At 40.3% G+C, this 26,329-nt stretch overlaps 1 protein-coding gene across 1 annotated transcript; it reads right to left on the reverse strand.

The window, feature by feature from the left end:
• On the reverse strand, positions 1-24,404 carry tpo (thyroid peroxidase). Its single transcript, XM_071544705.1, has 12 exons — positions 24,265-24,404; positions 23,975-24,135; positions 22,903-23,035; positions 20,950-21,079; positions 19,783-19,983; positions 18,947-19,444; positions 7,649-7,907; positions 6,483-6,653; positions 5,391-5,628; positions 4,986-5,194; positions 4,637-4,810; positions 1-343 (listed from the first exon to the last, which is right to left on the reverse strand). The coding sequence occupies exons 1-12, from the start codon at positions 24,402-24,404 to the stop codon at positions 330-332; spliced, it is 2,328 nt and encodes a 775-aa protein (XP_071400806.1). The 3' UTR covers positions 1-329.
• Between the last annotated feature and the right edge of the window lie 1,925 nt (positions 24,405-26,329).

The raw sequence follows: 26,329 nt of genomic DNA on the forward strand, positions 1-26,329 counted from the left end.
TTTGATTTACAGTACAGTTTGTATAATTTTTTATTGATCATAATTCAACTTACTGATATAAATACTTTTCAAACTATTCAAATCAATAATAGAGAAAAAAATCAACTGATAGCAAAACTAGTTACAGACTAAATTGGCATTTTGCCATTCAATAAATCTCATTTTTTAAAAAGTAAAAAGTAGTAAGTTCATTCCATATTTCAAAGCACCCAACTCTTCACCAGCAAAACAATGAAATATAAACAAAAAGAGGGAAAGTAGGGGATGTTTCCATGAGGTTTTGATTCGAATATTTGAAGCATTTCTGGATCTGCTGCACTGCCAACAACTTAGTCATGATTGTCTGAAAAAACAAAAGGGAGAGTTATTTTATTGCATAGTAAGAAGTAATGCTGCACATGACCAGTCAGTCATGAGCGTCTCAATCACATGTCGTTACCTACTTTCTCTTAACAGATAGTGACAGATCCCATTGTACTGTCAAACCACTTTATCTGAGTAGACTGAATACCTGCATGCTGCAGTACTGTAGTGTCTGTCATTACTGTCTGTACTGAAGGAAATTAACTTATTTAACCCTATTTCTTATTGATATAATAACTCAAGGTGTTTATTTTTTTGTTTATTTTGTTTATTTACGGATCCCCATTAGCTGACGCCGTGGCAATCAGCTAGTCTTCCTGGGGTTCACACCTGACATACTGTACATAACACATTACATGATAAACATTAAATGACATTAATATACATTAAATTACATCAATATACATTAATATAAAAAAAAAAATGCAAAAATACATTCATATACAATTCAAAGCCAGTCAACACTGAAACATACATTTAGGTGGAATACTAATTAAAAATCCATATATAGATATTAAAAAAACAAAATAGAATAATACAACCCATATGAAGCGGAACACGAATATTGAAAAGTGGTACAGAGTTATACCTCCTACTATTCAGTCTGTCATCTGCATGCCAAGAAATGCCTCTTCATAATCTTTTTGAAGGATGATTTATTTTTTATTAGGCGGATATTAAAAGGTAAATTGTGGTAAAATGTGACCAATACTGGGCTCTTCAATGTTGTTGCCAAAGCTGCACATTTATATGCTGACTGATCAGGAAAATTAGGGCCATTTCCCATGTATGAGACTTCTTTTGAATGAAACATAATCATGTATACCAGCCTAAAGGTTAAATTTAATTAAGTACTGATTACTTGAACAGACTCATTTTGGTCTGTTTTGTATTTGCTATGGTTTACAGCAGGGGTTCTTAAATATTTTCATGTCACAGACCCACAAATATTGGCCCACCACCCTTCATAGACACACATTAGAACACGGACACCCGTTTGATGCGCTTTTGTCCCCAGGACCCCCATATGGTAAGATGTTTGTTGTTGTTGATTTAGCATTGAATTGTATAATTGTCTACCCTGAACGTGGGGAGATAATAGCGGTGAGAGAGAAACCTTCATTAAAATAGTTGTTCATATACCTTGTCTAAGTCAGATAATTCAGAGTGAATTATAGTGACGTTAAACTATTCTTCATTTTGCTGGAGTCACTCTGGAATCCCCCCAAGGACCCCCCATTGAGAGCCACTGGTTTAGAGACTAACCTGCTGTTTCTTTTTCTAAGAGTACCAGCAGGTAGCAGTAAAGCTCTGGCCAGACAAGAGCTCTACAGTACGCCCAAGGATAGTTCATACCAGATAGATATTTCATGTGCTGGGACATGTCTGCAGTTCTGGACTGAATCTTTCCAAAGCTGATGTTGTTGCAACCTTACTGTTACCCCTCTTCCTGTATCGGACCATCACTTTATAACATTCTCCCTTCCCATCTCACCCCCCACTTCCCACTCAACATCTACTCACACTATCACCACCCGTCGCAACCTAAAAACTCTCTCACCAACCTCGCTCTCTTCTGCTGTCCTGCCCTCGCTTCCCTCAGCTGAGCAGTTCTCATCTCCTGTCCACTGAGGAGGCCTCCACTACTCTTCTATCCCCTCTTTCCTCCTCTCTTGACTCTCTCTGCCCACTCACCACTAAACCAGCTCGATCCTCTCCACCCGCTCCTTGGCAGTCTGAATCTCTGCAAACTCATAGAACAGAGCTTCGGGCAGCTGAGAGACAATGGAGAAAATCGCAGCGCCCTGACGATCTCACTGCCTACCACCTTCTCCTCTCCACCTTCTCCTCTAAAACTTCACCTCTGCTGTGTCAGCAGCAAAGACTTCCTTCTTCATTACTGAAATCCAGTCTTCTGCCTCCAACCCCAGTAAACTGTTTTCCACCTTCTCCTCCCTCCTCAACCGACCCTCCCCTCCCCCTCCCTCCCCCCTCTCAGCTGATGATTTTGTCACCTACTTCGCTAAGAAGGTGGATGACATCAGCTGTTCCTTCCATCATCCAGCCACTAACGACGCTATTCCTTACTCCAAACCTGCTCCTCTGCCCCTTGTCCCTGGGCTTGCTTCCTTCTCTCCCCTCTCCCCAGAAGATGTTCTCACACTTGTTAGGTCTAACCGAGCCACCACCTGCCCCCTCGATCCTCCCCCTTCCACTCTTCTCCAAACCATCTCCACCGACATCACTCCCTTCCTCACTACCCTTATCAATTCCTCTCTGTCCTCAGGCCTTGTTCCAGCTGCTCTAAAGACTGCCAGAGTCAAGCCACTTCTTAAGAAACCCTCCCTTGACGCTGCTGCTATTCAGAACTACAGACCTGTATCTCTTCTCTCATTTCTATCCAAAACCCTTGAGCGAGCAGTTTCCAACCAACTTTCTCTCTATCTCTCCCAGAATGACCTCCTGGACCCTCTTCAATCCGGTTTCAAGGCTTCATACTCTACTGAGACTGCACTCCTTGCTGTCACAGAGGCCCTGCACACTGCCAGGGCTTCATCCCTCTCCTCTGTCTTTGCCCTCCTTGACTTGTCTGCTGCTTTTGATACAGTTGACCACCAAATCCTTCTCTCCATCCTATCTGAACTGGGAATCACTGGATCTGCACACCCTGGTTCACATCCTATCTGTCTAACCGCTCTTAATAGGTCTCATGGAGGGGATCTCTGTCCAGACCATGCACTCTTAACACCAGTGTCCCTCAGGGATCAGTCCTGGGGCCCATGCTACTCTCTCTCTATACTAAATCCCTTGGCCATGTGATCTCCTCTCATGGCTTCTCCTATCACTGTTATGCCGACGACACTCAGCTCTACCTCTCCTTCCCCTCCCTCAGACACACAAATCGATGGACGCATCTCCACATGTCTCAAAGACATCAGTGCTTGGATGTCTGTGCACCACCTCAAGCTCAATCTTGAAAAGGCGGAGCTACTCTTTCTCCCAGGGAAAGATTGCCCTCTCACAGACCTCCATCTCCATTGACAACACTACTGTGTTACCCTCTGAGACTGCCAAGAACCTCGGGGTGATCCTGGACAACCAGCTGTCCTGCTCTGCCTACATTGCAGTAACAACCCGCTCCTGTAGGTTCTCCCTCTACAACAGTGGTTCCCAACCCAGTCCTCAAGGACCCCCTGTCCTGCAAGTTTTTATTCCATCTTTACTCTTGCACACCTGATCCCAATGGGGCCTACACACTTTCATGCTGCTCTGTTCAGGTAGATCTGTCTCTACCAATCAGCATTAAGACCTTAACTGGATCAGGTGCGCAAGAGTAGAGCTGGAACCAATACTTGCAGGAAAAGGGGTCCTTGAGGACTGGGTTGGGAAACACTGCTCTACAACATCCGCAAAATTCGCCCGTTCCTTACGAGGGAAGCGGCACAACTCTTGGTCGAGGCACTTGTCATCTCCCGCCTGGACTACTGCAACATTCTTCTGGCCGGGCGACCCTCTGCCATCAGACCTTTACAGTGCATTCAAAACGCTGCAGCCCGTCTGGTGTTCAACCAACCAAAATTCTCTCAAGTCACTCCCCTCTTCCGGTCGCTTCACTGGCTTCCCATCTCTGCACGCATCAAATTCAAGACACTGGTACTCGCCTACAGGGCAGTACATCAGACTGCCCCTCCCTATCTGCAATCTATGGTCAGGTTCCAAACCTCGCCTTGTTCCCTCTGCTCCTCCACCCTTGCAGGTCGCCTCGCCCCTCCATCGCTACGTGGGCTCAGAAGTCGCTCATTACGGTCGCGACTCTTCTAATCCCTGGCGCCACAATGGTGGATCGAGTTCCCCCCTTCTGTCAGAACGGCCGAATCACTGCCCAACTTTCAACGGAGATTAAAGACACATCTCTTCAGGCTACACCTGGGACCCTTCTTGAACTAACCTATCTTCTTACCTTTCTTAAACTTAAAAAAAAAAAAAAAAATTCAATGAATGCTACTTATTCCTATTAAAAGTCTTAGCTGATGAAGACTGTGATGCACAGTTGGTTTCACTACTGTTGACAAAATGTACTATTTTAAGTCACTTTGGACAAAAGCGTCTGCTAAATAACGTAATGTAATGTAATGTTGTGTATATTTCAATATTCAATGAGGATATACTGCTATATTAACCAACTAACAATGGAACCCACAGAAGACACCGTGATGAGGTCATCACAAATGAATACTATTCAAGAAATCTATGAAGAAAAAAGTTCACCTACCTATACATTGTGGGGGTTGATCAATCCATCTATTTCCCTTACAAACAATTACAGCGGCACCCTTTAAGCTGAAACCATGGTAACAGGAGTACTGAGCGACCAGCTTGCCAGGCGTAGATGACAATATGAAATCCCCATTCTTTATCTTTCTTGGAGGGCCACACAGTTGTAACTCTGGAATTTAAGCAATAAAAGTTGTCTCACGATCACAACAATCACAGTGAAATCCATGTCTTAAAGACAGAAGAGAATCATAGTTCCAATGTGGCTTACATTAACCTGGATTTGGACAGAACATGAACATTTTGTGTTTTTTAGGGAAACAGGTCTTACAACCCATCAGGCCCACCTCTGCTCTTCTCCTCTCTCCAAGGTTCCAAACTCATGGATGGTATGTGACTACAGGACAGGCGAGCAGAAGGGTGTTTCTCGAACAAGAAGGCATCGCGAGGGACTTTGCTTACGTCGGTATTGTCACAGATGACGCGAGATAGAGAAGACTTTGATAGCTCATCCTTCTGTTGCTGAGTGAACATACCTGGAACCTCCCACCAAAACCTGAAAAACAGAAATGGACGATCCATCCATGAATCTAGTAGACCAAGAAATGTCATAAAGCTGGATCTGCTAGTCTACATACCGCCCCACCATCATCAACCCCCCCCCCCCCCCCTCCCCGAGATAGTGAGGGTAAGCATTACATAAAATCGACAATACATAGCATATTTAAACAATTAAGCAAACAAAAATGTACCTGTCACCCTCACGAAGTGCTTTCATCTGCTTTCCAATCAGGCAAGAGAACAGGGGGCCACTTCTTGAGCCAGGCAGTAAGTCTTCAACAAGTCCTCCAAGCCACACATCGATGTTGTCAGGATGTTTGTACATTTTCAGAATCTTCTCAGCGACCCTCCTGTCTTGCACCACTTCCACGAAGTCTTCCTGTGTCTTTATCCGCTTGAGTCCGCAGAATACCCTCCAATCATTGTACCCTGAAACAGAATTTCAAATGCATGAACATAAAACATCGGTAAACATTAGCATTTGCATTCTGAAGTGTCAATAGCTATTCAAATCTACATTTAGGAGAGCTTCTGTTCAAATCTACGATGTGAAGTGTTTCTTCTGTTCAAATCTACGTTTTGAAGTGCAAAGCTGTCTGATGACTAAAGGCAGAAAAACACTAAACTAGATGGCACAATCTCTGGCTTTAGCATACCATTTTCACTGACTCTGAAAAGCCAAAACAAACATAGTTGGTGCTATAAGCAAACCTGTCAGACTTGTAATGCTCAGAGGGTGAACCCAACTTCCCATTCTTCATATGGGGAAAATCAATGGCTTGCACATTGTTGGTTTAAAACTGTAGATCATTGTTTGTAGACAGTACACTATGCAGAGGTTTTCCATTTGTTTTTGCTCTGCAGTGTAAAAAAGTGTATCTTGAGCTGTCAGGGAACTGTTTGTCAAGAAGTGTTTTTTGAGCCCTTTGGTGAATCAAAGCAATTGGATAGTTATGAATAGAGTCGGTTCCCACAGTCATCACTGTACTGCACAGCTGATGAGTACGGAAGCAGGAAGCTGCAAACTTGAGACTGCTAATAAAATTGCAAGGTGTCTAAGCTCAAGTTAGTCTGTCAATAATACCTGTAAACATCTCCTTCTTTGTGAAAGGTTTTACAGATTGTGCTGTTGGAAACTGAATTAGACTTGTGTATTAGACTTGTGTATTGACAAAAGCTTATTAAGGAAATGTTTTTATGTTTTTTGGTGCTCATCATTGCTGATTATCACTCTGCACTGACAGGCCCAGATGGGTTGTAATGAACCTAAGCCTGGGTCTGACCAGGAAGAGCGTGATCTCGTCCCCTCTGCAGATTCAGTGCGGCCAGGTCCATGTTCTGTGGTATGTTGAGGACAACCAGCCGTTCTGTTATCTCCTCTGCCAGCAGCTTGTCAGCGCTCAAGGCTATTGCTGCAGTTCCTATTAGACCTCTGAGGATTGGTTCTATTCCACCTAAACACAAAGAGCAGCCTTGTTAAAACACTATGTCATAGTCAACATCTAAAACAAGTTTGTTTTTGTCGTATGCTGGAATACGTCAAGTGCACATGAGAAGAACTTAGATTTAACATCCTGTTAAAGCTGCACTTGGCAATTTCACATGTGGTGGCTCCAAATGGCAGCAAGAGGTTTGAAAAATTTTAACTTCAAAACCCAGAAATGACGTGACGTGAAATTTCATTTGGGCAAATAGGACAAATACAGCGTCTCAATTAGTGAGGATGGGACGCTCTTCTATTTTGCAGCCCCACTTTGTGATTTAGACTAGTGTATTTTTACATAACAATTTTGTCTAGTGCAACTTTAAGGAGTTGAAGATTATAACGCTATTATTGCTATCATAGTATCACTATCCCATTCTTTTTCAGTGACCGCCACTTACATACCACATACTTACATACTGAACTCAACACACTAAATTCCATGGAACCAATAACACAGAACATTTGTATGAAGCTAAAGTTACATATGTTCACTTGTGCCTACCACCCTATAATCATGGTCTTAGAGTTGACCCCATTGTATTGTCAGCCTTTTAACATAGTCCATCCATAGGATGGATGAAATAGGGTACGCACATAAAAAATGTATTGAAATCACTGAGAAAAGTCTCTGCCGTCTGCAAGAGGGCTTACTGTACCTCCTCTAATGAGTCTCCTGGGACTGGAGGCAGTCTGTTGAAGACATGTGCTAGGTGTATGACATAACGGGGCGTTATGTTGGCATACACAATATGTAAAAATATTTCTATTCAACGGTCTAACTTATATAAGTCACTTGAATTGTATCCAACAAATAATTAGACTAAGAGAGAGTTTCAACACTGGAGCTGACCTAAATAGTTTTTTTTTTCATTCCCTCTACATTTTTTTTTTTACAGTATGTTTTATGTGCACACAGAAACACCATATTAGTTCCAATAGGCAGCTTCATAAGAGAGGACTGACCTTCTTTGACTAATCTCCACGGGCTGAAGAAAGTGTCGTGCAGTCTCAAGGGGGGGAAGCGCTCATGTTCCTGGAAGCTCTCGTTCAATCTCAAGAGGATTGGAGAGATGGTAGCGTGGCCAAACCGGAACGCGGCAGTGGCGAACACGTTGGAGATTGAAGGTTGTATAGTTGGATCATATCCCTCATAGGGTCCGACGTACTGATCAAAAGATTTTGGGCCAATAATTTTCGGAACATAATCTTGCATGTTTATGATCTGGGGGTAAAAAAAGAGAGGTAGGGATCACAACAAAGCAAAAAAAAAAAACTTTACATAGTCATGACGGCAAATCTAGAATCTAAGGACTGTGTGCACCATGCTATGAAACCACAAGATTTATCTGATGGAGGTAGGATGAGAACATAACTTAATATGCCACATGATATCCTCCTCTGAAAAGATCAAGCGTATCTGGGGAATGCGTACACACATAGAGCTGAAAGATATTCCCGTGAGATATTTCTATAATATCCGGAGCCTGGACATATGATTGCACATTTGTTCCCTCACAGTTCACCACAGAGGATTTCATCTGTCCTCATCACTATTTATAAAGGCCTCAGTTCACCACCTGAATCTTAACACATATCACACGCAAACGCACACGTACACACACACACACACACACACACACACACACACACACTAATGGGATCACGTTTAGTGCCATGCAGCTTTCAAATGCAGCTTGCAAAATTGTCAAAACCAGACAGTGAATTTAGTTTTTATTCTGAGGTTGCTTTGAAGATACTAATGTTACAGCAGCTGCCTCCAGTTATTTTTTATCCAAGATGAAGTTGTTCACTGCCATTCACGTTTGAAGCTCTGTGATGCAATTAGCCATATACTCTTTCTGATCACTTTACTGCTGTTTTCGATTCGGCTAAGTAGAAGAGAAACGGCTCTTAAAGTCTGAGACGATCTTTATGAGATTACATTTTGAACGCTTTTCTTATTTTGCTCACGGGGCACAGTAGAGTAAAATGAAAGATGGCAGAGAAAGAAGTGGGGATGACACATTCATGAATTGGTCCTAGTCCTAGCCTGCTGAGAAACAAGTCTTCTCATTTTGAGACTTATTATTGTATATTCACTATACTTCAGTAATGCATGATAATAATAATAATAATAATAATAATAATAATAATAATAATAATATCTTTACTTGTGCACTTTTCAAAACATAATTTCAAAGTACTTAACAGTCATAACAATAAGAAATATGGCCGGAAGGTCTCTTCCTGATGATCTCAGGCTGCAATCCAGCTGATAAGGTTGGAACGACTGATATGGGTCCAGACTCAATAAAACTGAAATTCTTCTAACAGGAAATACATATAGAGAAAGCAAAACAGGGGTAATATGATCTTGTGATGTGTGTTTAGCATTTGTCAATAACCTGGCAGCAGAATTCTGCAAAATCTGAATCTGAGCCACAACATATCAGCTGAGACGAGAGAACGCAGCGTGGACTGACTCAGTTCCAAGACTTAGCCTTGGAAATAATTCTGGTCGCATTCAGGATGAGTCACTAGACTACAGTGTCAATCTATCTGGAGGTGCGGTAGTCTGTCTCCTCTTGGGGAAGTAGAACTTAAAGGCAGGTGAACACTCACATTTGCTATGTTTGCATGCATGAGTAACCCGGCTACTGGCCATACTTTTGATATCCTGCATTTGAGTTTCACTGTTGCGATGAATAAACCAGTCAACAGGTTATTCCTGTCTGCAGAAATAATAATAATAATAATAATAATAATAATAATAATAATAATAATAATACTAATAATAACAATAATAATGATAATAATAATTATATATATATATATATATATATATATATATATATATATATATATATATATATATATATGTATAGCACCATTCAAAAACAAAGTTACAAAGTACTTTACAATAAAAACAGATAATAAAACTAGATAAGATGCAAAAATTAAGATATAAACAAGATAAAATCATTTAAAAAGTTACAACAAATACCATCAGTTAAGAAAAAGCCATGAGATAAAAGTGAGTCTTAAGAAGAGATTTAAAAGAGGATACTGAGTTTGCCCGCCTGAGATCCCCAGGCAGGGAGCTCCACAGCTGAGGGGCCCGAACAGCAAAGGCCCGGTCACCTTTAGTGACAAGTCGAGATTTTGGAACCATTAGTAGGGCCCTGCTGGAGGATCTCAAGCAGCGATCAGGCTCATAGGGAGTTAGCAGATCACAGATATAGGCAGGAGCCTGACCATTCAAGGCTTTAAAAACAAGCAGTAAAATCTTAAAATCAATTCTAAAACTCACAGGTAACCAGTGAAAGGCAGCGAGGATTGGTGTAATGTGGTCGCTTCTCTTAGTATGTGTTAAAAGCCTGGCAGCAGCGTTTTGTATCAACTGCAGTCTTTGGATGTTTCGCCTGCTGATACCAGAATAAAGTGCATTGCAATAGTCAAGTCTGGAGGAGATAAAAGCATGGATGACCTTTTCTAAGTCTGCAGAGGAAAGGAAAGACCTGATCTTGGTTAGCTGTCTCAGTTGGGCAAAGCAGGACTGCACCACTTGGTCACCTGAGCATCAAAAGACAACTCTGAGTCAAAAATAACACCTAGGTTGCGGGCCAAGATAATAGTCCACAAGAAAAAAAGAATGAAAAATGGTTCAGCTGCCAGCTAGCCCCTCCATAACTGACTGAGCAGTAGGTTACTTCTAAAATACAGGAAAGACATGATGATCCCAATAGTAGCCTAAAAGTAACAGTAAATGCTGTTGCCGCCATGTCTTTTTGTTGACGTCAAAATGTACCCACAATGCTATGAGACTCTAAGTTTATGCAGATGGGAAAACCCAAAAATGAAAGCAGTAAGATGTTTCCATATAATAACCTATTTAATATGGGACTATTCCAGACATCTTAACCAGGTTTCTCATAATTGGAGTATGAGCTTATCTGCATTGTTCTAACCTTGTTATCTTGTTATGACGTTTTCATGCGTCAACCCCAAATCAGATTACTTGAGGAACTGGGTTAAGAACTGAATTCTCTGTGCATGTAAATGTAACTATTGTCTCTTTGTGAAGACTGTTTGAGTACTGGTCTGGGAGAAGTAATGCCTGGGTAGGAGGTGGTTGAGTATGTCCGTATGTGCTCAGAGCTGTATCGAATTCTCAAAGTTGCAGTTGTGCAGCGAGGTAGTGTAGTGTAGTGAGTAGAGGCCTGAGTTCAAGTCCCTGTGACAGTAAGCATCTGCCTTGCTGACATGTCATTGAGCAAGACACTGAGGTCCAGATTCACTAAGCTGGCACTGTAAACCAATATGCACATTTTCTGCCCCTCATTTGCATGCTAAGAGCTCAGAGTTTTTGTCTTATTCACTAATATATTTATATAAATCAAGTTGTGATGCAACTGTAACTGGTGGTGAAAAAAGTCCTCCAAAACAGCACTGCACAAGCAAATACCCCCCCCCATCACCAACTGCAAGCACAAATTGCGTGCTTCAGCTTTAAAGGATAAGGCTGGTGTTTTTTTAATGCATTGCTTACCGTCAACAAATCCTATGAAAATAACAAAATCAGCAATGATTTTGTAGCCGGTGCCCAATGCAGCCATGTCCCAGCAGCCATAGAACTCCATTGTATTAAAAAAAACGATTAAAAACACGTCACAGAGCCATGCCGTTGCTCTGGGCAACATATTTCATCATCACGATGCACCGGGCCAGCCGATTTTTCCTCAAACAACTTAATAAGCCGGCTGTAAACACTTTGTGATCTCAGGAAAGTAGTTCCGCAGCACTGAAAATAGTCCCCGGCGTAATAAAGAATTTGTTCCCATTTGAATTGGTAATAACTACAACAGCCTGACTTTTTGCGGAAACAGTTAGTGATTTTTTAAATGTAAACTATGTCTTTGTGAGCTGTATTTCAAGGTTTTTAGCTTACAATTGGAGCCAATGACTTCCGGGTTGACGGGTAAAAACGGTACGTGGGAAGTCAGAAAGTGACGGGAGTAGAGCAAACGCATTGTTGATTTTGTTATTTTCATACGATTTGTTGACGGTAAGCAATGCATTAAAAAACACCAGCCTTATCCTTTAAAGCTAATCCACCAAGGCTGGCACCCTTGGGCGAGTGTGGCTGTAAACAGCTTGATTGTGTTTCTAAATGTACAATTTGGCTGTCTCAACAGAATTGAGTAGACATGGTTAATTTCTGTGCTGATTTTGACTGGAACTGATCATTTCACCATTGATATATCTGATTTTTATGTTTAGATAACATCAGCTCGTTAACTAGCTAATAGTGTCTTGTCAGCTAAGCATCGCTATCTTGTCGTAAACAGATCAGATTTGTACAGTAGCTAACAAATCTAGTAGAAGATAGCATTAGTAGTGACTAGTAGTTGGAACCAGTGGTTCTTTAGGTGACTGATGCTGACACTGGTAGGTTATTGGCAGGGGATCATCGGTTGTTGGCTCAAGCAAGTCATCATGGAAACCGGAACTGTGTTACATGTGTTCTGTAAATAAGGTGATCACCAGTTTACACTGTGTGAGGATTGTTTATGCCACAATGGTTTCTGGAATCCACTGTGTGCCTTTGGCAGAGTTCTAGCTGAGGACTTTGTCTCCAGCTGAGAAATGTAAGTGTTTTGCTTTCACTAATCTCTGCACTTGTGCTTTCAGCTGAGTCTGTACAAGCTCTTTTATCTTTTGAGGTCACAGGAGGTCAAGTGGAGTGTGGAGTTGTCTCCTCAGCATAGCTGAGGCACAAGAGTAGTATGAGGTGTGTACAACAACTGGAAAGCGCAGTTGTTGACTGTTTACTTGAAGAGGACTTGAGTGCTTGCTTCCTTGTCTGTACAAATCTTGGCCTTATCACCCACTGGTAGCTGTTCATGGAAGCTGTTTTCTTCCATGAATGACTCGAACTCCTCAGACACCAGTTCTGGGCTGTCACAGACAGATACACAAACACGCACATGGGGCTTTAGCACTCTTCACCTGAGTTGTGATGATTTTTTTTTTGTCAGTGAGAAAACAGAAAACATCAGTGCTCAGATTTCCTGTGCTGCACCCTGTGCAGGTTTGCGATGCATCCCAGCCTGGTCAGACCAGATAGTCACATTTCACTCCAGTAGCAATGCAGGGATTTTCCAAGCTGGTTGTGGTTATTGTTTAGACCTCATCCACACAAATTACTGAAAGAACTCCCTGCCTTACGGCCATCTCTATTTAATGTTGTAAATCTCTTTCCTCTGGCGTTGCTTCTGAGTCACTCAAAGTTGCAGTTATTGATAACTCAATCGAACTGAACCCTGAAAATCTTAAAGATTACAGACCGATTTCCAATCTTCCGTTCCTCTCAAAATACTACAGAAAAGTAAGTTGGAGCCCGGCAGCTCATTCACTTTCTCAATTCAAACAATACCTATGACTACCTCCACTTTGACTTCACACCTCAGTGGAGCACTAAGACAGCTTTAATCAAAGTAACAAATGACCGGCTACTAGCCACAGAGCAGGACCTTCATGTATAGTATAAAGCCACATAAAGTGTACTGCAACTTTACGTAAAAGAAAGACTTATTAATAAATAGGTTTCAGTCTTAATAGTACTCTCAGCTAGAGCATGGGGCCTGTGTTGATGGACATCTCTCTCAAGATCTTCCATTTCTCATTTCTCCTGTGATATTTTTTAAAAACCCTCAAATCTGCTGCCAGCATCTGTCACCATCTTTATTTTCTAAAGCATGCCTTCTACCACCAGCAGTTTATAATAATAGCAATAAATACAAGGAATCTGGCTTTATCAGTGCAAAAGCTCCTTCAATTGTAGTCAAGGCTTTAGCACAGCCCCGTCTGCCTGTGCTAGTTTCCTCTGCTTTGTGGACACCACACTGATCCCATTCATCCCAGTCATGATTCCATTCATAATGGAACCAATGGAACCATTTTCTGTGCTCTCTCTCTCTCTCCTATTCCTCTACAGTGCACCTCCTCGCATGTACTGTGACACACAGTACAATTTATACTTCTTCAACACACAATTGCATCTGTAGCTTCTAAAAGACGCACACTCATACAGTCTTGCTTGGCTGCCCAATTTCCCCTTCATAAGTAAGTTTGCTTTATTTACTGTATATAGCACTTTTCAAAACCTGAGTCACAAAGTGTCACAAAAGAAGACGCCAACATCAGACTAACACACACAAGGAAATGTCATACCTCAGGTCAAAACAAAACTTACATCATGTCAAGCAAAGATTTCAATAACATGCCTTAGAGCACAAATAAACGGAGCCCGGGAGTGGCCATTGGGAGAGAAAAAAAGTTATATCGAGTCCACGATTTACTGTAACATGCGCACGTTTTAGGTCATTTGTGTGCACGAGATACAATTCGTTCCCTCGATTTCATTAAACTGTGTATTTTAGGAAAAAATGCAACTTAAAAGGAACCTTTTAGGTATTGCAGATAGGCCGAGTAAGGATTTGGTATGTTAATATCCATTGTCTGTTTACACTGAATAGGCATGTCCCCCAAATATTGCAACATATTTAGCCACTCAACCTTCAGGCCATGTAAACACAATCAGGTGCTGCAACACACCCAGGACAGGCCACATTTAAACATAATCACCAATATGTGCACTGACTCTTTATAAGCTCGTGAAGAGCGCATCTATTATATATCGAGAGCACGTTATCACTATTTCGAGGGCAAGTTTTGGCAATTCGTGCGCACGAAAAGAGGAAATCGAGGGAACAAATTGTATCTCGTGCGCGCGAATAAACCAAAACGAGGGCTCATTTTAACCAGATCGAGGGAGCGAATTGTATCTCGTGCGCAAGAAAACGAGAAAACGAGAGCTCGAATTGCATATCGTGCGCACGTTACAGTAAATCGTGGCCACGAGATAAATTATTTTTCTCCCGATGGCCACTCCCGGGCTCCGTACAAATATGTTTTAAGGCGTGATTTAAAACACTCAACAGAGTTCGCTGAGCTGACCCCCAGGGGGCGACTGTTCCATGACTAGGGAGCAGGACAGCAAAAGCCGCTTCACCTCTTGGTTTAAGTTGTAAGCGTGGGACATCTAGGAAACCTTGCTGAGAGGACCTAAGGGGCCTGACAGACTTATAAGGGATCAGCAATTCACTGATATAAGATGGAGCCATGTTGTGTAAAATCAAGAAGTATGAGATTATTGCAAAGTTTTAGCAATCTTGCTGTGAAGTTCTGGACTAAGTGTAACCAGGCTACAGTTGCTTGGCTTAAGCAAGTATATAGTGCATTACAATAGTCCAGGCACAAGGAGACGTAAGCGTGGATGATTCTCTCTAAATCATGGAAAACTAAGACGAATTTCAAGTGAGAATCAAAAATCAAAAATGACACCCAGGTTTTTAGAAACAGACTTATTTGTGGCTAGGGGACTCAGGTGTTGGTAAATTGTTTCTGAAGTCTGATCAAGGCCAAAGACCAGAACTTTAGTTTTATTTCTTCAGTTTAACTGAATAAAGTTTTGTGTCATCCAGTCTTTGATAGCAGTTAGAGCGAATACATTTTTTAGATCACTGGGTTTCACAAATACATAAAGCTGTGTATCATCAGCATAACAATGATCAAAGACACAGCCAAACTGATGGATTGTATGCCCTAATGGAAGCATATACAAGGAAAATAAAATGGGTCCAAGAATTGACCCTTGAGGCACCCCACAAGTCAGAAGAACAAAGCTGAAACCTGGTCAGCAATTGATAAATAAAAACGTCCTGTTTCATAAATAGCATGAAAATCAATCAAGTGCCACGTCATATATCCCAACACATTTCCTCAGATGACCCATCACTAATGAGTTTATTGAGTTTATTTATATCAGGGACCATGTACAAAATACATCAATCTCAAACAAAGAGAGAAGATGCTGTGTACCAGATTTAGCTGCTAGGAAATTTCCACCTGTAGTCCCTGGGCAGGTGAACAGAAACAATAAAACACAGAGCAAAACCTATCATCTCCACTACAAATGGACCAACAACCTGTTGACATCCACACAGGCATATGCACACACACATACACACACACACACACACACACACTAGCACATTTCATAGGAAAAAAATACAAAGCAGAATCAAAAATCAAAGTATTACATGCATATATCCAAAGATATAAAAACAGGTCGTCAAAATGTCAAATTAATGCTGACCAGACTGGATACTTAAAATCCATTTTTTAACTTCACAGGAGAAAATATGGAAATCTGTGCAGGTTTTCAGATTGACAGGGAGCTTACTCCATTCTTTAATGGCTTTAAAAGAAAAAGCAGATTGTGCAAAGGCAGAGCCTCGTTTAGGGACGCTACAGTCTCCCCTGGAAACAGACCTTGAAGCTCTGCTCATTTGCTCAGAGCGGAGCTGAACAAAGTTCTTCAACGGTGGAGGAGCAGCATTATGGATTATTTTATGCACTAAACGGACATCTGAATACAAAACTGAGTTGTCAAAGCTTAACATTTTATATTTAACAAGTATATCACAATGATGATACTCTCATCATTTCCTGTCCAGGACTTTCAGGGCTTGTTTATGAAGTGATCTAATTGGTTTTAAGACACTCTTTTGTTTGCCTGAGACCAACATGATATGCAGTAATGAAAATAAGAAAAAATCATTGCATTCAAATATGTCTTAGAGGCTTCAACTGTTAACAAATTCCTAATATGTCTAAAGTTAGCTATGTTATATTTCAATACATGGCACATCTTTTTATTATGCCTTTTGGATGTAAGAGTGGAATCTAGAGTAACACCTAAGTATTTAAACTCATCAACATTTTCAATCTTTTGTCCATCTATATAAATATTTGGAAAAACCCTTTGTTTCTGTTCATTCAAAAAATACATGGTCACTGTTTTCTCAATATTCAGAGTGAGACATGAGTAACTGAGCCACTTTGCAGCTTTTTCCATTGTTAATGACAGTTTGGCAGCAACTTGTTCAATGTCTTTCCCATGTGCATATAAGACTGTGTCCACTAATATCCACTAATATCAAAAGCTGTACTTAAATCTAGAAGAACTAAAATGAAAATTTCCCCCTGATGAGACTGCATGTCATTTGTAACTCTAAGGAGAGCCGTCTTAGTACTGTGCTTTTGCCAAAAACCTGACTTGAATTTATTAATTTGTTTTTTACCCTCTATTTTGAGAAGTTGCTTACAAACATTTTTTTCTAAAATGTTAGATATAAAAGGTAGCTTTGAGATTGGTCTGTAGTTTTGGGGTAGGGCAGGATCAAGGTCGGGTTTTCTCAGAAAGGGCTGGACAGAAGCTGCTTTAAAATATTCAGGAAAAACAGCCAGAGGAAAGCGATTGGTTCACTATAGTGAGCAGAAAAGGGCCAATAGTATCTAGGGCCTCTTTGTAGAATCTTGAAGGTAAAATATCGAGGGGACAGTAGGACAAACGCATATGTGAAACAAAATCCAGCAAAGCGGGCAGAGAAATAGGTGCAAATCGGTGTAGTAAAAAAGGACAGGAGTAAGGAGGTGTAAGGGTGTATAACAGTAGCTCTGATTGTATTCATTTTATCAACAAAGAACAATAAGAATTTTTTGCAGTTCTCAACAGAGGGCATAGAAACAACACAGTGTGTGTTATTTATGAGGCGGTCAGTGGTTTTAAAAAGAAACATAATTTATCCATGGGGGGTGACTTGGCTGTGGAGGGAGACCTGGTCTTTTGCAATACAAACAGTAAGACCCCCGTTTGTAGTCAAAGCAGTGCTAGCTCTATTTGATCCTACAAATCACAACTGGTCACATAAATTCCACTTCTTGTCTCTTTTACTGACTTCAACACCTCCAATCTCTCCTACACCCACATCTCTTCTTCATGTGGATCTTTTGTTTGTCTTGTTCCTAGATGCCCTCACACCAACCAGAATATACTCATCTCCATTTGATTTCTCATTCTTATTCTTCCCTTTTTTTATCGGCCCTGAATCACCATCATCATTTTTGCCACCACTTTCAAATTTCATCTTATCCACCGTATTTCCTGAGGCGAACTTAGAAGGTCTATACCACAGATCTATGGTCAGTAGACAACACTTACCTGTCCCTCAGACCTCTAATGGGATTTCAACATGACTCATGCTCATTCACTGAACCACAATTAGGAGTGACATTTTCTCTCTAGAAACGCTAGACACAGTTGACAGCAGGTTCCCATCTTACCATGACCTTCATTGCAAACGTATCATTAGTAGAGTCTTATTGAGATGTGGGCTTTTCTTAGATCTAGAACATTTTACGTCAAGCAAGCAGAACTAATATCACCTTGGCATCTAGGACTATACATGTACCAGATCTGACATGTTTCATTACCACTGTTACTATTCTTCTAACAAGCATTTTCCAGATAGCTATCCTGCTATAAAATGAGGAAAACTCTGTCCTTCTGTCTGTCTGTCTGCATCCATTTTGCTCCTCAATGGGTTGGCCAATCAATCTGAAACTGCACATGGGCATTGAGCATTGGCATAGGCAGGGACTGACAAAGCTGATTTTTCCATTTTCCCAAATTTATGCTGTTTATGTGCGCGCATCCCCGGGTATGGACTAGTTGCTCTGATTCGATAATTGTTGCTTACACTCACTTGTTGATGTTGATAATGCTCTCATTTCAGTTTTAGATGCTCTCTCAGTAAACAATAGATGAGCAAAGCAATTCAACAATATGAAATCTCCACCCTCCCCAAAATACAAGAAAACATAATTAATAAGAGTTATTTTCACAATATCTCCTTTTAAAACGTCAATTAAATCATCATCCTAATTGAATGCATTTGTGACTTTTTCAACACTTATTCTTTTTGACACTCAGATTGTGTATTATTGTCCTGGGATGAATGAGGAACCGAATCGCACAAGTTCACCATTAAAAGCACTCAATTCAGATGTGAAGAACTAAAGTATGGAAGCTGCTTTGCATAGGCTAATGGCTAACCAAACACATTTTAAGAAGCCATCTTTGCACTTAAATTTCAAACCCCTTTAGGGTTTTGACAAAGACGTGACTTTTTGATAATGCAGACGGCTATAAAAGGAAAAACTCTTGTCACTTTTTGGGCATAGTGCATAATATGGAAAAGTGGAGGCCAGGCTGCATGGCAGCAAGCAAGAATGCTGGTTTAGAATCACTAATAAGGTACCTGTGGTTTAGCACTAAGGACACTTCTGTCATACCTGATGCAGCGCTCCAATAATCTTGCGGGCCTCTTGGTACACAGTCTCCGCGCTCCAGTGGTCATTGAGACCTTTCAGTGCCTCTGCGACGCGATTGTGCTCCCTAAGCCACAGCGTGTGCAGGGAGGTCAGGGCCAGAGCCTCATTGGCTCGAGTGTCTCCGGCAGCGAAACACTCCACTCTCTCCGCCTGGGGATCCCTGGGATTCTGGAGGCAAGGCGACGGATCTTTGGCTACAAAAGGCATGTAGGGCCTACCTTTAGGATCCGCGAATTGGTCATTGATGGCCAGTTTCCCAGCGGGGCTAGAGAGGTCACGGAGGAAGCTCTGCATCTTCGGGGTGCTGCCATATACGGAGGAAGCATCCATGAACGACGTGATGCCGTTCAGCTGTTGCCGCTGTAGAGCTTGCTGAATGCCAAACTCAGAACTCACAAAGCAGGCGGGTGTGGAGCGAAAAAAAGGCATGCAGCTTCTGGCACCGGACGGGTCATGTGTCTGTAGAAAAGACATTGAAGAAATTAGGACAAATTGCCTCAATAACATCTTGGACTGCTTTTGGTGTGATTGTTTTTGTAGAACTCTAGTGCCAATATGTCTATATTTCTGTGTGCTGTACTGTTCTTGTGTGTTTCCAAAGACTGAATAAAGAAATATCCTCCTTGAGAACAATAAAATACTGTATGTATTGTCCATCTATCCATCTATCTATCTATCCATCCATCTATCATCTATCTATCTATCTATCTATCTATCCATCCATCCATCCATCCATCCATCCATCCATCCATCCATCTAACTCTCACTTAGAGAAAACTCTTGTGCTCTCGTCGTACCTCAATAGGAAAGCATGGGTGTACATTTTCACATGTGTTCAAACAGTCCATCGTTTCCATGAAAGCAGCCTTGCTGTTGCTTTGAGGGGTGAAGTCTATGTCATGGTTCATGTACTGGCCCCATTCCACCAGCAACTGAGAATAGGCATCGTCATTCCACTTAGTAGAGCTCTTCACTATATTCTTGCTGATTTCCCGGACCTGTTAACATAGTAGGATTTCATGTTTTTTGATGACAGTAGTCGTTACGGAAGAATTGCAACCTCGTTTACCATGTTTAATAATGAAATGCATTTTTTCCCCCAGCTTGTCTGTGCAGCGGCTTGTCATTTATCAGTCAATGTTTTTTATGATCTCATCATTAACAGGAGGGAACATCATTTCTGGGGAAGGCCTATCATGGCCCAGTCAGAGATTATGATTAGTCAACTATGATGGATGATAGCTTCCGAGCTCATTCCCATAATCATTAAGATAAATTATGAATAGATAAATAGATTAAGCTCAACAAAGGAGTTATGATATATTCTGGCAAGCTGCTTTTGTCACATCCTAATTTCTCCAACAAAAAAGACGCTGATTAAAAATGGGTTATGTAATTCCCAAGAGTCCAGGAAATGATTTCACCAAACCCAACTTTTTTTTTTTCTTTTTTTTTTTCAAAAAGAGGATGGTTAAGATTATTTAAAGCTTATTAATTATCTAAAACATTTTAGACGAGTACATTATAGCTTTGATTTACAGAGGTAAACTGCAGGTTGGATACAATTGATGCATATTCATGCATATGTTCTTTCATTAAAAGGACCCCAGTCTGGGTAATGAGTGCATACATTACCCTGAAATTCAATGCAAATATCAGTGCAAAACATTTTCATCTGCTGTTTGAGAGAAATAATGTTTATACATATGACTGGGAAGCAACTCTTTTCTAGTGATGGAAATAGTATTTTAAGGCACTGGCCACTGAATACAAATGTGACTGTAATCAGTATCATCTCCCACACAGTGCTGCTGTCACTAAATTGCTGTGGACTTTATCTCTAATAAAACAGATATAAATAAATGGAATGCTATATTAAGTTGGGTTTGCGGGGTGAGTTCACTTCATTTCTAATTTCTCCACCAAGACTTATGTGTCCTACAGACTAGCGTTTTGTAGATTACCGGGGGAAGTTGGAATCCATTATAGAGCCGTCCACGGTTCCAGCCCTTGGGTTGTCTCTCTCCGTCTTCGTATTCAGCTGGAAGCCATCTGACCAAGAGAGTGTTTGCTGCTCCCCAGAGAGGATTTTCCCTGGAAAAAGAATCATGAAGCATGTCCAAAAAGACAGCAATGCAAAATCGTGTATGTCCTCTTGGATTGCAACCAACCTCAAATTAATTATTTTTCCTCCAAGGTGGGCAAAAGTTCAAAATAGTCTATTTTTTCCCCCACGGTCGAATTAATATCAATTAAAGGTGCTGAAAGTGCTGCTGGCTGAGACATCAGAGGTAGGAGTTTGCTGAGATTACAGCAAAAGAAAGGCCAAACCTGTAGAGGAACTGACAAAGTGGTTCCTTTCTTGTATAGCTGCTGTTATATAACAGTTTTTGTAATAAAAACTAAACTATAACTAAATGATTCCTATATTCTTATTTATATTTCATGTTTCTTTGCTGTATCCTGTTACTTTTTCCTACAACATTGGCCGACTTTACCCACAGGCATCAATACAGGTTCATTTTATTTTATCTTAATTGTATCTTTATCCTAAGTTAGTGCCATACACATCTATTGCAGGTCATATATTAAGCCTGTATCACCTGTATGAAACTTATATAAATCCATTTCATTTAAAAATTTTAGTGTTTTAAATTACAGATTATGTAAATTGCCCTGTTAGGTAGAATGGCAGATTTGATATAATCCAAAATCATTTTTCACCTTTTTTAAGGTTAATTATATAGCAACAACCAAAACCTGTAGAGGTATAGATTGTATTTGTTTCAATTAGAACACCTTTTCTCACTCTTTTAGACTTGTGTTTGTGATTTTCTAACAGTACTTTGAAAAAAGTATTGCATTTCTGCAGTGATAAATATGATTTTACATGAAACTAAAAGCAACAGGCATGCAATCGTGCAAAAAAAAATAAAAATAAAAATAAATAAATAAATCATCAACTTGACTGTATAAGCATTAATAAGCGACAGCCAGGAATACACTCCAGCAGCCAATGACTGTTCAGGCTGTTAACCTATTCTGCTATTTTTTCCCAGACTAATTATTGTGGAAGTGAAGATTTCAAAAACAGTGACAGATATGACTGTGTTTGCTGGGCCTTGTCAAGACAAAGCCACAACAGTAAACGGTAGAGTGATGATTTTGTAAATGACTATGGAGTTGTTTTTTTTCATCTCAGGCTTTTTTTTGGAAAAGTGTATAGCTCTATTTTAGTGAAAACTGGGTCAAAATAATGCAATGCTCTGTTAAAACTGCTGAAAACACTTGGTGGGGAGCTGACACATTTTTCCTATAGAGAAAAACATATCCAGAACCTGTCTGCAACAGCATCTACATGCAGTCATGCATATGGTTATGGATGGTGAGTGTATCTTTTGTTAAGATGACAACATTCAAGAGTTTTCAGGTTTTCAGTGGTACACTTTGACTCCATTTGACCAATATTTATTGAGCACATATTTAGTTATTTTATTAGGATCCCCATTACCTGCCAATTTAATGACAGCCTGTCATTAAATACGCAATACAATACAAATTATCAATGATAAGATGATTAAAAAAAACAATAGTAATGAAAAAGGTTACAGGAAACAAATGAATTCAAACTAAATCCATTTATGAAAGTATTATTTAAAAATACACAAAAAATAGCAATAATAGCAATGAAATAAAATCAAAGTTTATATGGTAAATTTCATCAGTTCACTCTTGAGTGTCTTCTTAAAACTGTAATTATTCTTTGCTAGCTGATACTGATATTTCTAGTTGCCATCAGAAATAATTTGCCATGTGGGTGATTGGTTCCCAAATGCAATATTCATCTTTTGTTTGGGTGTTATAAACATTTGGTCGGCCCTGTGGTGGAGAAGCGATAAGAAGAGTCCATTAGCTACCTGTTATTGCAGAGGCCAGATATGGAGCGGTACTTGTCGAAATGGCATTGCTGCAGGCAGCTGGCTGGAGGAGTGGGGAGCGGACACCCTGACAGGTCTGCAATCAGCTCCACATCGTCCCATGAAAGCAGGTCTTGAGAAGTGATATGGTAAAGTTAACGCAGGCAAAATAATCTGGAATCACTATCATTTCATTTGGGTCAAACCTGACTGCCCTCCATATGTACTGTATGTGAGAATATCAAATCTGAAAGGATTCACATAAAGGGAATTGAGAATCTCCCCATTTTGTCTTTTTAACAGGTCTGTACGGGGATGTAGCGGTTGGTCCAAATCCCATAGATCCCATTGTTTATCTACATATTGGGTGAATTATTGAAGTATTAAAGTGATGTTGAACTTTGGTAGCACCTTGGGTTGTGTATCTTCCTCCATGATAAAACCCCCAAATTGGTGATTCTCTGCTATCTGTTGCTCCGGTAGAGGAGACTGGAGAATTTTGTTTGTTTTCTCTGTCCATTCACTGCTATTGTATGGAGGAACCGTCTGAAAATCACACTTCTAGCACATAAACGAACGCCAACAAAGCAGATTCTGACAGTATATAAAAAACTAGTCATGCTTCTGAACTGTGTTTAAGTGAATCGCTTTCTTTATGTTTATTAAATCTTTCAGTTTGAACAAGTGGAATTGGAGGAAACTTATGCCGATGGAATGAAGAATATAGTACGTTTACCAATAATTGTAAATAGAGAATTGACAATTTTGGCGGTTTTATCATGGCCAGGAAGCTACACAACCCAAGGTACTGCCAAAGTTTGACATCACTTTAAGAATAGTGGCATTGGAACAAGTAGAGTTTTTGGTTGGATTTGGGTTCGGTGTCCAGTTGGGTGGATATAGACTGTGACCCATATAGTGACCCATGCACCAATCCTTAACAGTGTTCTTTGTGATGTTCTGAGGTTTATCGATTAAAATGAAGAACAAACAGCCTCTTTCTCTTGTCGTTGCCAGGTGAGAGCCTCTGTATTTAATCTGCATGAAATGAAAGAGTGAAATTCGTTTGTACCTGATATGCTGAGATCCCTTTTATATCTCAGTCTCGCTCTCTTCTTTAAAACTTGCAGAGTTGTTTCAAAGACCTCGGCAGCTCGGGAAATCTCCAGGGTCTCGGGCTCGGCTTGCCGGAGGAATGTAAACACATGCGAGGGGGACCTGGATGTGCTTCGTCTACGATTCACAAGAATTGGTAGATAAAAGGAAACTTTTGGTTCCCTCTTTTCTTTCCTCACAAGATATTCTTTTGCTTAAAATGGAGACAAGATGGTAATTACAGTATGACTGCCACCGGTTCATTACCTTTGCCTGGTTTGGAGCAACGCTTCATCTACCATTTGGAGGCTTTCTTGATATGAAGAGATAAGCAACTCCCTGATGGTAGATGCTGGAAAATATATCACGCAATGAAAAAGAAGCATGAAAATGAGATAAAACAGCATATATTCACACAAAATGCAAATCAAACACACCAAACTCATAATCACAACTTGTATATCAGAGCGTACCTTAATGGCGCTACGTGTAACACTTTAACATCAATAAATCATTACCACATTCATTTTGAGACAGTGTAATTACTGTAAACAAACGAAACCATGGACGAGAAAATTCTCAGCCTCTACCAATACCAATTAACAATACCACTGGTGTGAGATAGACGTGACTAATTGTCTTAATTATGTAAGAAGTATTTTAATGTTGTAGGTCTGACTGCTCCGTATACTGTTGGGGAGTGTAAACTCTAACAATGCATCATATTTTATGAGCTTATTCTAATGTTTTGCATGTAAAACCTTATTCTGCAAAGTAACTAGCAACTCCAGCTGTCAGATAAATGTAGTGGAGGAAGAAAAGTAGAAAGTCTCACAAAATGGAAATACTCAAGTAAAGAGCCAGTATTATGGCAAGCATCCACTGTGCTGAAGTGTCCTTGAGTAAGACACTGAATGCCTACCAGCTCCAGAGACACTGTTCTGTAACTCAGTGGTTCTCAACGTGGGGTCCGGGGACCACCGGGGGTCCTTGAGGGGGTCCCCAGCAAATTGATGAATTGTTCAAATGCACCATTATTTCATTTACAAGACGTTAACACAATTAGAGAATGTAGAAGAATGGCTGTTTTGATCATAGTTGCACTGTTATCTCTCTACCTACAATAAAGATAGTCATGGAATTCTGGACAAAATCATATCTAACACTAAAATTATTCTCAGATTTGGGTCCGAGAGAAAAAATCTAATCAAATGTGGGTCCATGGCCCTAATGTGGACTAAATTAGGGATTCTTGATATGAAAAAGGTTGAGCAACGCTCCTGTAGCTGACCTCTGACACCTTTTGGAGGAGGGCAAAGGAAAGATAATTTTACAGACATCAATGTCTTATTATTTAAGTTAAAAGAAAAAAAACTAGAAATTTATGTAAATGTATAGCACTTAATTTTTGACTAAATGGTGCATTTGAAAGCTACTGTACTGTACGTTTCTGCTTATTAGATTAATGGTTAAAAACCATCCCTGCTCCTTTATGCATTGAGAAGGCTCTGCTGGTTTTATTTTTGTTACGCCTGTAGTGTTCTTTGCTGTTAAGTGCAGTATTTAATTTCTTGTGTGCTGCCTTCTCGCCTTACTTGAAAAACAGGTTCGTCTCAGTGTGACTTCACTTGGCAAAGGGTTAGAGGGAGATTTGCCAAAAGGATATTCATGGATTAAATTAAATAATGTGTTTTGTCAAATTTCTAATGAAAAGATTCTGGATCCTTGTTCAAGCAGTTAACATTTACTCAAGCTGGGTGGAATTACATCATGACAGGCTCAGTTTTTATTTTTTTGCCCCCCGAGCCATGTGGCACAGATGTTTTCTGTCTGAAACGGGAACAATCTAATTCCCTGACAAGCACTTTTATCCATCTGTTAATTTAATTGCATTGTCATGTGAACATAATTTGCACTGACAAAGAGGCTTTATACACCCAGTTCGGTTCAATTGGTCCCTCCTCCATTCTCTCTTTTGTAAAAGGTAGAATTAGGTTTGCACATGGACAATGGTTTTAATGATTTTGCACCTCTCTGCCAGTTTTGTAAGGCTCGTGTCATAATCACCCACTTTGCATACATTAACTTAGGAGACAGCCTACATTCATCAGTCTGAAGTCAAATGTCTCTTACTAGTTGTAGCATTATATGCTTTGCCAGGCCCCAGCACTGGATTAGCTCAGCCCTTATGCACAGCTATGCATAAATTACATCTTAAAACCATATGGCTGTCTGAGATTGTGTTGATAGTCTATGAGTCACCTACTCAACCACCTCTCCTCATTAAGCGTTATATGACTCGGTTGCATGATATGTGGAGACTAAAAATAAA

The sequence above is a fragment of the Centroberyx affinis genome, unplaced genomic scaffold (assembly GCF_046629955.1).
Source record: "Centroberyx affinis isolate AG114_WGS23_722 - 3 ecotype Tasmania unplaced genomic scaffold, CSIRO-AGI_Caff_v1 ptg004638l_1, whole genome shotgun sequence".
Taxonomy (NCBI): domain Eukaryota; kingdom Metazoa; phylum Chordata; class Actinopteri; order Beryciformes; family Berycidae; genus Centroberyx; species Centroberyx affinis.